The 14136-nt window shown below is 39.6% G+C and overlaps 1 protein-coding gene across 1 annotated transcript in view; it reads right to left on the reverse strand.

Annotated features, from left to right (window-relative positions):
- GPC5 (glypican 5) overlaps positions 1-12791 on the reverse strand; it is a gene marked incomplete at its 3' end in the record, with an annotated part of 683933 nt that extends 671142 nt beyond the window's left edge. Inside the window, exon 1 of the mRNA XM_007466019.1 lies at positions 12277-12791. Within this exon, the coding sequence (XP_007466081.1) occupies positions 12277-12442 (166 nt within the window). The remainder of the gene's footprint in view (positions 1-12276) is intronic.
- Positions 12792-14136: the final 1345 nt, after the last annotated feature.

Consider the following 14136-nt stretch of genomic DNA (forward strand, 5'->3'; position numbering starts at 1 on the left):
GTGTCCCCTGCATCGGCAGGCGGACTCTCAACCACTGCGCCACCAGGGAAGCCCGGTTCCTTCTTTTTTTTTTTAAGTCGAGCCATAATTTGCTTTTTCCTTTCAATAGGGCCATGAGTCACTTTGGTTACATAGCTTTACCTCTCTGGGTTTAGTGTCCACATGATTATCCATAATTTATCATTTAATAAACATTAATAGGCATCTACATTAGCTGTGGATTCTAAGTGCAATAAACCTGCTTATGTATGTATATATATTCATTTAAATTTGTCCAATTACTTTGTTAGAACACTTTCCTATAAATTGGAATTGGTAGGCAAAGGGTATACAAAATTTAAATTTTGAGTGATATATGCAAAATTCCCCCTGAATGTAGAGACAGTCTTTCTTCACCAGTCTTCTCTCTCAGTGTTTGTAGATGAGAGTGCTCTATTTGCTACAATCACAGGAGCATTAGCTATCAGTATTTTTAATCTTTGACAACGTGATATTCCTAAGAAATTGGTTTTCCTCTCTTACTCTTGAGTCAATCATCTTCACATATCCTTATCAGTCATTTAATCATTTGAATTTCCTCTTTATGTTCTTTTTCCATTTCCCTTGGAATATTAGTGTCTTTGTCACCAATTTATATGAGCTCATGCACGATTAAGGATGCTAACCTTTTGGTTGTTGTGTATTACAGATGAAATGACATAGAGCTTTTCCCCCATTTATTTCACTGTGATGTTTATTTTTTGATGATACAGAAATTACGTATTCCAATAGAATCACTTTTTTGTTCCTTTTGCTGGTTTTTGTTTGTTCGTTTGTTTGTTTTTTAGAGAAAGGCAATGGGAAATCATTGAAGGATTTAACATGAGAAATAAAGATAAAGTTTACTTCATTGGGAATTCATTGGGAAACGAACTGGCAAAAGGACCAAGAACAGATGTAGGCGGATTGAGTAATCCAGCCATGAGAAGGCGCTAGGTTAACGCATGGTGGTGGCAATGGTGGTGGGAAGAGGAATTACGGGGACGTTTGTAAAATAGATTCTGTGACATTTGGCTGTTGATTGAATTAGTGGAGTCAGTGGGGATTAAATTGCTGTTTTACTCTGGGGTGTTATATCTATTTAGTCAAATTTCCAACCGAAACATAAAGAGTTAGCCAGCCCCAGTGTTCTTCATAAAAGGGCTGAGGGAAAACGGAAGGAAAGAAACAACTAATTAACAGAAGCATGATCACGAGGTACCTGAATATGAAGAGAGATCATCATTGATTAGAACTTCTAAAAGCATTTATAATTCAACTCTAGAACAGATTTGTGTTTCTGTATATTTTAATTACAAATCAAATGATCTCTGAAAGCTATGGGTTTAAATATCTAAAGTATGTCAAGTTTTGTCATACAGGAAGGATCTTGAAAGGAAATAAATTGGTATCTCAAATAGAATTATTCAATAACATTTTTTATAAAGGGCAGGGTATAGGAAAGCTATAAAGGATACTGCAATACTCCCTGGCTAATAACTGTGGAGAAGGGGCTGTTACTACCTCAGAGGAGACAAGAGGAGAAAGTAGCTACCAGAATCCAGAGAATGGAGGTGAGGTTGCTTGAGAGGAGCTGTGTGCTTAGGTAAAGGGACTTAGGAAGGCTGCCGGGACCCCACAAGGTGAGATCTGGAATGCACCACACTCCTCTTACCCAGTCTTCTCCAGCCACTGATTCCCAAGGGCTGTCAGAGGCAAGAATGCCTTTGATGTAGTCCAGGGACAGAGCAGGATGGAGAGTCCATCTAAAGGGGCAAGCAGAGACTCACCAGCATGCTCCACCTCTGTGCCTTCCTTATGGAAAAAAGTTCTCATCCACAATGCAGAAGACACACAAAAAGACCCAGCAGCACTATGACGTGCAAGAACGCGATAAAACGCAGCAGAAAATTAACCCCTACTCCCCACAATGACGTCAATCATGAGGTGCAGAGCCTCTCCCTGCTTGCATTTGATCAGCATGTTTCCAGGCAAAGTACCTCCCTCTTGATCTTAATAGAATTAATTTAAATGACATTATTTCACAAAAGACCAGTTTTTAGATCTTAAACTACATAATATGAATAAACAAATTTGATTTTACCTTAGAATTAAACTATAAACAATTAAGTAACTTATTAACTAAAATAAAGAGTGAAAGGATGGACTAAGTTTCTGTGAGCAGAGGATCAATACTTTGAGAGTGAGTGATGGGAGAAAATTATCTGAAAGTTTAGAAGTTTATTAGCATGAAGAAAAAGGATCTCTACTTTGCCTGCTCTTTGATCTCATATAAAGAATTTTTTAAATGTATCTAAGAATTACATTTCTAGTATTGATAGAATTAACTATATTAGTGGATTATATTATTGTTTACAAAGCTTTTACACCATACCATGTGGTCCTCATAAACCACTGAAAGGGAAAAGGAACAGCCTACATGCTATCCCTGTGAAGAAAGAAAAACATTTTCTGAGAGGTTGAGTTATCTGCTGAAGGTCACCTAGCTAATAAGTGACGTAGTCAAGACCAAGCTATTTCAGAAGGAAATTCATTGGTATTCACTAAAATATGTGACCATAATTTGGGACAAAGTATAAGTTAAAATGTCTCATTTCCCATTTATTTATCCCATGACAACTTTTCAATGTTCTGTCATACTTAGCATTTTTCCTTGTTTTCTATGTAAGATATGTCCGAAGATAAACTAAATATTAAATATTTAACAACTTCAAGCTTATCTGTGACCCTAAACTTAGAAAGGTAAAAAGCAACATTTAGTTTTGTTTTGCAGCTAAAGCTCTGAACTATTCAAATCCAGACCCACATATCTTCACCTGATAAATAAAGAGGACTCTGAAGAACTCGTGGATTCCTCAGCTTTTTGACTCTTTCAATGTTATTCCTCTTTCCTTTACCTTTTAAGTTAATCAAAAAATCTTTTTTTTAAAAAATGACTTTTACACCCCAGAGTAAAATGTATTCCAAGCCTGGTGAAGAACAGACTATTAATCTCTTCACTTTATTGACCTACTTCAGTTTCAGCTCATTAAACACAGACATTTTCAATGATCAAAGGAAAACGAACCAAACGTAACTTGGTATAACCTTACCAAATAAGAGAGTTGTTCAAAAAGCAAATAAATCTGAACAGGTAATTTAATAGTGACAATCTTCCATTTAAAGAGTATATATGCTATGAACAAGGACATGCAGAAATAATTTCTACGTTCATTTGATCAGTGAAGTCACACTCTTGATATGCTTTTTATCCAACTCTCTTCTCAGTTCTTAGCCTCTCCCAAAGTGAATACTATACTGAAGGAATTATGAACTAACGTCCCTTGAAACTATAAGACAAGGAAAAACAAAAGACTATGAGCTCTAAAAAGATAGCTGCCAAAGATTATTTCATTATATTGCCATACAGAATTATAAAAACTAAAGTAAATCTAATTATCAGAGCACAGGAGAGGAAAACCAGTAATTCAAACCCATTATCCTAAAAAGAATAATAAGCAATTTAAATTAGGAAACAAGAAATGTTCACTGGCTTTTAAATATGACTGTATTTGAAAGATATTTAAGTTAGTAGCTGATCCATACCAGAATATGTGTGTCTCATTAGCACTGACTTAAGTAATCCTTTACTTAGGTAAAACTTCCTAAAACCAATTCTAAGATATCCTAAAAAATTAACCAATCACAATTCACACAGGAAAAAAAAGTTTTTTTCTAAGATATCACTGAAAAGAAGTCTTAAAGGCTAGGTGAGTAGTTCTAAAATTGGAATTGTTGTAAATACTTTAGAGACAAATTGTACCTGCTACCATATATCATGTTTTGCGATTTAACAGCAGTTATTTTCTTGCTTCCTCTGAAAGATTGTGGCCTCTCTACTTGGTCACATGGAATCTAGACCCCAAGTCAGTGTCCTTTAACAAACAATCTTCCCAGCTCAGGAACAATTCCATAGCTAAGTGATTTGTACTTTTTCCCAACATGGAATTAATCAGGGTAGGAGATGGAAAAACCAAATCATCTTCCAGTTCCTTACTATTAATTTTCTCATGGAAAGAAACAATTTTGCAAAACATATATTCAAATGAAACACAAACCGACCAACCCACAGCCAATTGTAAATTATAGTTGGTCACCTTTATTTTTCTCCATTCTTCCAATAATAGATCAATTAATGTTCTAAGGCAGATCAGTCACACTGTCTACATGGTGATAACAACTGCAAATGAATATTTAAATGTTAAATAATCTTCCTTCCCTTGCAAGACATTTGAGGAAACTTTCTTTCAGACGTTGGTTTGGCAATTAATTTACTCCATTTCAAAAATGTTAGCTAAGATAGATAAAAATTTCTTTAAATTTAAACTTAAAAGCATTAGGTCACTTTATAAAATTTGTGGCAGTTACATAAGAAGATATTAACTCCACATAAACAATTTATTCAACAACACAACTAAGCCCAGATCAGAATATATTTTTTTAAAACTTCACCATCTACATTTCTCATTCTATTAATATCAGGCATAAAAAAACATAATTAAACACAATAAATTGAGCCTGTTGCGTAACTACGAATATAAGATTAATTCCAAAAATCAAAATTGATTTATTAAGTTTGGCCTAATCACAGAACAAAAAGATAAATCAATCACAGTTCCTGCTCTCAAGTAGCCTACAGTCTAGCAGAAGGAAAGAAACACATTTAAAATCAGTATTGCTACTTTTGAGTCCCAACCTTATATTAGAAATAACTAAATACTGATCTTTATGTGGTGAGTGAGGATTTCAGGGCTGGTCAAAGAAAAGACAGGACCTCATGATGGCAGTAGTATGCAATGAGCTTTATTTGGGTGCCACTTTGACAGGTTGCATGAGAGGGGATGTCCCTCACAGCAGGAGACCTGACGAGACATTGGTGCAGGACCACCACCCAGAAGAGGAAGAAAACAAGGCAAATCCCAGGAGAGAGGGGTATTGGAGAGGGGGCCCCCATGTCTAGGTGATAATGCTCAGCAGCAAGATGGGAAGTCTGAGTCAAAGAGCTTCTAAGGGCAGCAGTAACTTGGGGTCTTTTACTGCACCAGAGTTTATTTTATCTGTATGGCTAGCAGATAAGTTCAGCTTTGTGGGGTTTACAAAGCAGGCAGGCTCTAAACGACTAAAAATATGTTTACTTGAGCTATATTTAAAGCAATTGGAACTGTAAAAATTTGAGTCTGGCACCGGTGGGCTTTGGGCTAATGGTCCCAACCAGCTGTGAAGAAGTAAAAGACACAGGGGCCAATTTTTAACTCATTTTTATAACACCATAAAACATAAAAAAATATCACTGTATCAATAGAATCTTGGGTGTTCAGTATCTGTGGACTGACGTCTAAAGTTTAACTTAAGAATCAGAGAGATTCAAACGGTGAAATAAGAGGCTCCTTGAAGCTTTACTAAAGTATTCAACAAACATTTCAACTCCTATTTTGTGTCAGCTGCTGTTCGGGGCACCAGATATTCTACAGTGAACAAGGTACACAGCTGGACTGGCTACATAATTTGCAGGGCCCAATGCAAAAAGGAAGCACAGGACCCTTTTTCAAACTTCAAGATGGTAACAGCAGGACATGAAACCAAGCATAGGGCCCTTCTGAGTGTGGAACCCTGTGTGACTGTTTACGTTTCATATCCGTGAAACCGGTCTCGGTAGACATGTTCTCTATCCTCAACCTGCACGCAATCTAGTGGTGAAAAATCAACAGTAAAAAGAAAGGAAATATGGCATCATGAAAAGTGCCGTGAAAGAAACAGCGGGGAACAGAGTTCAGTGAACCTTGAGAAAGGCTTCTCTGGGGAGCTGACATCTAAGCTGAGACCTGAGGCTTGCAAGCCAGCCAGCTATATAATGTGTGCATGTGAAGGACCCATAGGTTGGACATTTATACTAGTGGCTCTCAGTCAGGACGATTTTGCCTCTCCTGGGTCATTTGGCAATGTTTAGAGACATCTTCTGTTATCAGAACTGGTCATTTGGCAATGTTTAGAGACATCTTCTGTTATCAGAACTGGGGGGGGAGGAAAGGCGCTGCTACTGGCATCCAGGGGGCTAAAGGTCAGGGAAGCTTCTAAACACCTTACAATACACAGGACAGCACTCGCCGCCCCTGCCAACAACAAAGAATTATCCAGCCCCACAGGTCAGTGGTGTTGACACTGAAAAACCCTGAAGCAGAATGAATGTAGATAAGGCGATCACAAAGCTGTGAGTGGGGTGAGAGTTTGGCACATTTGCCTTTCATGTCCTTAGCCATGAGACTTTATGGTAGCAAATATTAGAAACCTATATATCCAACAACAGTAGAGAATTCAATGAATGGTACAGTGATTCAGTAGAATCTTAGTCACTAAAAAATACATATTTAGAAGGATGTTTATGATTGGAAAAGGCATGTTACAAAGAAAGAAAAAGTGATTCTACATTCTTTCAAAAAATATTTATATGCTGAGCAGAGGATTGATGAGGGTGTTGAAAAGATAATTCAAAGGGTTATTGGTAGTTATTTCTGGATGGTAAAATTATTTTTGCTTTCTTTGTACTTTTCAGTATTTTAAATTTTCAAGAGAAGTGTAGACTCTCATAAAATCATGAAAGTGCAAAATCTCATTTTCTTTCTGAAAATGTGTATTATACATTCAACTTACATGGCAGCCATATGTGAACCTGATAAGGCTAATCAAAAACTGTGATATTTGTTGTGAGTCACAGAAGAATGACTAACGTTCTAGGATGATTTTAGCAGTACCACTGGTAAAATTTGAAATTTCTAAAGCTGAAAAGTAGAACTGAGGGCACAATTGGTGGTGTCTTGTCTTCTAAAGTTCAGGCTTTTGTAAAAGAAAGGTAGATATGGAAAATGGCTACTCTCTATTAAAATGAATCACTCTTGTTAGTTAACGGAGTAGATAGGGTACCACGTTCACAATCTATTTCAACAAAGTATATGAATGAAGTCTCTCATGACTCCATTTTAACAAAATGAATTTGTGGTTTCTTGAACAGTTATATCAAGAGGCCATTGATTTATAAGTCCTGTCTGTTTACAAGAAGTATCTGGTTGTTGAAATGTTACTCTTGTTCTTATACCAACTAATGATAAAAGAAATGTTATAGATCAGGAAGGTGTTCTTATCAGACAAGCCAAATTCCATACTCTAGAAAGTCCTAGCAAGCTGGAAACATGGTTGGGGGAAGTATAAAATAATTATAAAATGCTATTCTTAAGTTTCCTAAATTGCACCCCTCCTTAAAGCCGATTATACAAATACAGGATGTTGGACACTTGGCAAAAAGGAACTTAAATTTGGGGATGGAGAGAGGACAGAGACACACACAACATTTACATTTGTTAGTAAACTGACTATGAGGGAATAGGATGTGATTTGTACAATTCAGGCCCTGATGGAGAGTCATACTCTATGGCCCAAAAGTAGAAAATCATACTCGCTTCCCCATTATGAAGCTTCACTAAAAGCCTGGATAAAAATGAAACACATCATTTTCTTAGACATCGAAGCACACGCCAGATTTTCCAGAGGAGAAAGTGACAAGTTTCCCTGACACTGGAACTAGGGCTTGATGTTTACAACTCAACAGAGACAACATGCTCAGAATAAGAAAACATTGATGAGACAAAGCCACTTGAGACCTGTGATGCAGCAGGATAGCCACAAGGACACTCTACAACCACACAAGTAACTAAACATCCCCCTCTTTTGATCAGCAAGAGTGACTACTGCCCCCATCTTAATCTTTTTGACACCTAAGTAAGTTATGAAGATGCTCAATTCCTGAATTGCCCTGCTTCCTTAAACCCTTGTAATCACCCAGCACAAAGCCAAATCCTATAAAAAGCCCCTTTCAACTGCCTCTAACCAAGGTACCCACAGTTCCTGAGCTGTGCAATCTCCCTTGCTACAGAAAGTAAGACCTAGTTTGTTTGACTATCATCCTGTTTCTGGTGGTTCCTGGCTAGTGGACTTCAACCCAAGACAATCCTGTTATTACTAATCTGCCCAGCATCAGCCTGTGGATCCCTTTTATGGTTTTGGATCACCATAACCATGCTGCCCAAGCAGCAAAAGGGGTTAGTTCATGAGAAACAAGAGTCCCAAATTGAGATTACTGTCAATGAGTGGCTATGGCCACCAGCCATCTAATGATGTGACTCCCTAAGGCATCTCCTACACACTCCTTTACCTCCCTGAATACAGACAGCAGGATGGTGGTAGAACCAGTGGCTATGGGTGCTGCAGCTAGCAGTGGTGCAGTGCAGCTTGGTTTCTTTCTTAGAGTTCCCCTTAGTCCACAAAAAACAGAATATTCACCATAACCTAAGAAATACCATTTCAGATAGGTTTCTTTGATTTTCCATTAGGTCATGAAAAGAAACAAAATGTTCACCATGACCTAATAAGTATCATTTTAGATAGAAACATATTTCCCAATTTTAAAAACAATCATCTGTGACTTTTAAAAAACTAGTTATTATAAAACACATTCTGATTTATAGAGATCCAAAACTAAAATTTCACCCTTAAAGGTCAAGTTCAGCTACAATCAAGACACTAAATTAAAAACTGTAATAACAGCAACACATTTTTTGAGCACTTACTATGTACCTAGATTTGTGCTATCTTACATACATGTATTATTGCATTTCATCTATGCAACATGCCTTTGAGAACTAACATCCCCATTTTACAGATGAGAAAATGGAGGTTCAAAGAGGACAACTGATTAACCTCAGTCCCGGAGTCACAGGTGCCAGGACCAGGTTTTGAACCCAAATGTCTATAATTCCAAACTCCAAGGTCACCAAGTAGATTGTTTCTCTTGGGTATCAGTATAAAACAACACTGCCCTTGAAGCCAATATAAGACTGGATTATAATGGAAGCAGTTTAAAAAAACAAAAAAGAACTATAGCGCACTACTTAAAGTGTCCTATAGTATTAGAATTTAACTTTGCCACATCAAGTTTATTTTTATTATACTATTTACAGCCAAAGCTACCAAGAAAAAGTTATCTTTCACAGGCTACTCTCTGTATCAAGCAACATCCAGATTTTAAAAACTAGTTGGTATATAAAATTTGAAGGTAGCCTTGGATTTTTATAAGCTTCTCCTTTCTGAATTAGCTTCTTTAAAAAAAAAAAAGGAAATAATGCATGTGTGAACAATGCCTGTGTGAAGAGAATTTCAATGGGAAAGCATTATCCCTTCTCCCCAATAAAAAAAATAAAAATAAAGGACCTTTTAAAAGACATTTTCACTAACAGTTCTTTTCTGGATGAAATAAACAAGAGCAAAGGGCACCTTGACTACTACCTAGGAAATAAAATCAGAACACAGGGAAATCTGTAATTCTAATCACATTTACACCTTCTCTCCTTTTTTACATTTCTCATCCAAACATCCTTAGGAGCTCAATAGGCTTAAAAGAATTGGAGCAGGGTAGAGAACAAAGGTGAGGGGAATCTGAGAAACAGCTTAAATGGCTGTTCTCACCATTTTAGTAATTTCGAATTGGGTAACATAGTTTTCAGAAGATGTAAAAGTCACAAATATAGAATGAAACTGTAAAAAGTTATTCTACCTGCTTATATTTTAAAAGTGGCATTTTGGCCAGGCATCTCAGGAATTAACTACTTGTGGACAAGAAATGCAAGAAAGCACTAAAAAAATTAACTTTCAAGGAAAACAAATATCAAATTTAAACGTATTAGCTTTAGTCAATGAAAGCCTATGTGCTAAATACATACACCTGCTAAAAAGAATATTAATATTTGTATTCTTGTGTGAGAATGACTACTTAGATATTAACTATGTTCTCTCTTGAGATTGAGGATAATTTTAGAAAATAAGATTCAACTACTATACTCAATCAAGCTAAATATTATAGATCACATATAAATACAAAAATAAAAGCATTTATGAACCATGTGGTATGTGTGGTTTACTCAAATGGGGAATGAAAGTTTTTTTAGTGGAAAGAAAAGAGACGTCAATGTTAAAAGAAACAGTTTAATATTCATTTAATTATTCAAATAAAAAATGACCAACAATAGAGGAATGATAAAAATTCAGAATTATATCAAATTCAGATGTGAGTGCCTGTTAAAAGAAACAGCTTAATATTCATTTAATTATTCAAATAAAAAATGACCAACAATAGAGAAACAATAAAAATTCAGAATTATATCAAATTCAGATGTAAGTGCCTGTTATTGGGTGATTCTGATTCAGAATAATACTTTCACGTGACTTTTTCTTAATGCAAATATCAAAAGAATTCAGCACTTCTTTTCACCAGCACCACTGATGTCCCTAAGAGTGCAGCCCTGCATGGCCCCTTGACAGATAAAGAAAGGTACTAGCAATGGGGAAACAATTCAGAATGCCTTAGAAAAGAAGATGCCTGCCATCCTGGCTCTTTTTTGTGTGTCATGTATGTCAAACACAAATAAGTGCAACCATTTGCTTCTCTGTAGGACAGAGTTTCAGTTTCAGTAAAATGTTATGCCAGTGACTGATAACGCTGCAAAGTTCCTCTTCAAAAGAGATGAAACACACACAAGGTTCTAGAAATATAATACCTTCTAGTCACTGTATTACATTTAGCAGGTACCAGGTATACTGAGATATGAGATGGGTGGTAAAATCAAGGCCTTACTGTCAACACTTACTGAACATATCAGCCAAAATTATGGGATCTGGGGGGCAAAATCTATAGTTCAGGTGAGGATTCCACAGCTCAATGCCCTCACCAAGTCCCCTGCCCCAACACACGCACTCACTTTAGTTGCATTAGCTACTGACAAGTGAGGGTTTGTTTTTTTTTTAATGAAACGAATGCACCGAAATAAGAACAGGTTTACAAGGGGGGTGGTATCGTTTGAGAACAGAACTGCCCTCAGCTGAGAATATCCAACTATGTTGTTTCAAGTAGTATAGAAAAAGTGCCTAGTACCGAATAGGTGTTCAAATAAATATTTGTGTGTTTGTTTATAAGACTAGTCTTGTAAACTAAAATGGTTTCGGTGGGCTTAAATGGCCAGATTTTCCTTGTGGGATGACTCCAGAACTGAGTTGACAACCAGCAAAGAAATCAAGCAAAAGAGCTACAGCTCCATAGTGCTGAGAGCAAAAGCCCCCTCACCATACAAACTCAGAGGACGGATTTTAGACCCAAGCATCCTCCACAAGTTCTTCGTCCAATCAATAAGCTCACAGCATTTGTCAGTGTGTTGGCCTCGTAATTCGGTGCAATGCTCCAGTAAGATCGATCTTAGCTCCAGACACCTGCTGTCGCGTTTGATTACTAAGACCTATTCTTCCAGACCGAATGTAAACTGGAAATCCCGCCCGCAGAAAGAAATTTGCGCGGAGGGGGCACGGAGCACAGGGTAAAGGTGCAGGCACACGCGCTTACGAGAAGCAGAATCGACGCTGGCCACACTTACTGTATTCTTTCCCTTTCAATCTCTGGAAGATCTCATCCATGTCAAGTGGCTCCCCCATGCATTCTGTTTGATCGCCTGTTGCCGGCACATCTCTCAGGCGTTGCATCTACCCAGTGGCTCCGAGAGACACTGGGTAGTTTAGGTTCCTGCAAGGAGGGCTTGATACCCGGGCGCGGAGGGACAGCTAAGGGTCACACCAGGGAGGGCGAGTCTTAATGACAGAGGGGACCGGCCGCCCTTGTCACTGCCCCATTCTCCAGCAAAGGAAGATCAGGCAGCTTTGTGTTTTTACTATCAAACTTACAGCGACCAACACAACTCCGTCCACCGTACGAGAAAGCAGCCAACCGAGGTCCCCCGGCAGGGCACTGGGGAAGTTCCCACGCGGAACAGAAACGCGATCAGGCCGTGCTGTCCCCCGCTGGCAGGTTTACCGGCCCCTTCCAGCGCATCCGCCGAGACTAAGGGCGCCGGGCGGGAAGCAAACGCCCAGAGCTCGGCTCAGCCGCAGGCGGAGTCAGGGAGTCCCCGGAGCTGCGCTGCGCTCGGGATGTTCAGGCCGCGCTTCCCCAGAGGCCTCCCCAGGATTCACCTTGCGCGGCCCGAGGGCCTCAAAGGTCATCTTTCCATGAAGGGCCATTCTGACAACCTGGGGAGCGCAGGGCCGGCGCCCCGGACGCCCCAGCCCGCGCCCAGACGCACAGCTCCGCGCCAACAGTCCGCGCCTTACCTGCCCGCGGCGAATCCTGCAGCCCCTTGACAGGTCCCAGCAGGCGCCACTGGAAAAGTTTCCTAACTTCTTCGCAGCTCTGCAAGCCCTCGCTTCGGGTAGACCCAACGAGAGCCAGAAGGAGGAGACAGCGACAGCCCACGCGCCAGGTCTGTGCGTCCATCATCGGTGTCCTGGTCACTCCTTCCCCCGCCGTGGACCCCACTCTCCCCGCGCGCCTTGCGCTGCAGGCGCTGGAAAAGGCTCGGTGGTCGAGGTTCCCAAGAGGTGCGATCTGTCGGTGGGCTGGGACGCCGGCTTCACCTGCGGGCACTTGGCTGTCTCCGGAGGTGCCCCAAGGCTGAGACACCGGAGTTCTCGGTCAGAGCGCCGCCAGGTCTCCCTCTCCAGCGGGGCGAGATGGCGCAGCGCTAGCGAGGAAACGGCTGGAGTCGCACGGAGCCCGCGAGTATCTGGCTCGGGGAACCGCCGCGGTAGCCGAGGGCTCGGCTGGAAGCGGCGGACGTGGGACGCGCAGCCAGTCGAGCTCAGCGGACAGGCCCCGCCCCCGCCCCGTGGTCAGGCCACGCCCCCCGCGTGCCGCCCGGGGCCTCACCCGTGGAGCCTGTCAACGGTGGTCCACGCCGGAGAGACAGCAGAGCGGCGCTCCGTGGAGCCGGGAAACAACTAAAACGGAACCCGACCTCGCTCTCCCAATCCATTCCGGGGAACTGCAGTCTGATGAAAAGAAGAGCGAATGTACGAAGAGGCTCAGAGAAGATGAGATGAGAAACACCAACTGGGAATACTTCCATATAAATACTTCCGTATAAATCAAGGTCCTCAATGCATAGGAATTTGTATTCGAATTGCATGAAATGGGATCTGGGCACAGTACAAAAGGCAAAAAACTATTTATAGTTAAAGATCTCAATTGAGAGGCTTGATAGCCCTTAGGTTTTAGAAGAGTACATGAGACGTTATTTTTTTTTAATTTCTGTATGTTTGCTGCTTTGGAACTTTTTTTTTGGTAACATTACGATTTTCTGAAAAAATTTAGAAGTCATAAAAATTACATTCAAACCTTATAACGTTCTTATTTTCACAATAAAGTCCAGTTTATTCTCTTATTACCCTTTAGCATCATATTTTGCTTCAGTACTTTGTATCTATAAGGGCCCTTCTGAGCTTTACCACTTCTGGAATTTCTTTAAAACATTTCTCAAAGAACTACTAGGGTAAAAGTGCTCAGGGGAGTTTCTCACAAGGAAGATAGAAAAATGAAGACTTTAAGTGATTTTAAAATGACAAAGGAATTTTGTCAATTTACAAAAGGACTGCATTAGAAACCATAAGCCAAAGGCCCAGATGTATTTTTGAAATATGATTGACTTTACACTAAGACTGTGAATGACAAGAGTGTTTCATCATCTACAGGCACCTGAAGACAGTCCCAGTCCTCCTCCAGTAAAACAAAACTACTTAAAAGCATCAGGCCAGGGAGACTATAAATGCTTTAACCACCTAAAGGGAATTTATTCTCAAATTTGAACCCTTGACAAGAGATAGAGATGAATAATTTTAAGTCTTAGTTAAATGTTATGGGACTTTTTAATGACCACTGATATCAAAGGCAGCACTTTCAGCATTGATTAGTGTTGACTGATTAGATTGCTTGTTCTAAAATCATTCCAGGGCAATGGCTGAGATACGTCTTCAATGAAATAGTGCTTACTTGGCTTCTGACATCAGTTCCATGAATACTAGATTTTTTTAATTTTTTTTAGAGAAGCTCTCTTAGTAAATGAAAACGGAAAAAGTTAGCTGCTTTTAAATTCACAGACTTCAAGCAAAGCTTTATGTATGTATCCTAGTAGGGAA

Source organism: Lipotes vexillifer, unplaced genomic scaffold (genome assembly GCF_000442215.2).
Source record: "Lipotes vexillifer unplaced genomic scaffold, Lipotes_vexillifer_v1.1 scaffold256, whole genome shotgun sequence".
NCBI lineage: Eukaryota > Metazoa > Chordata > Mammalia > Artiodactyla > Lipotidae > Lipotes > Lipotes vexillifer.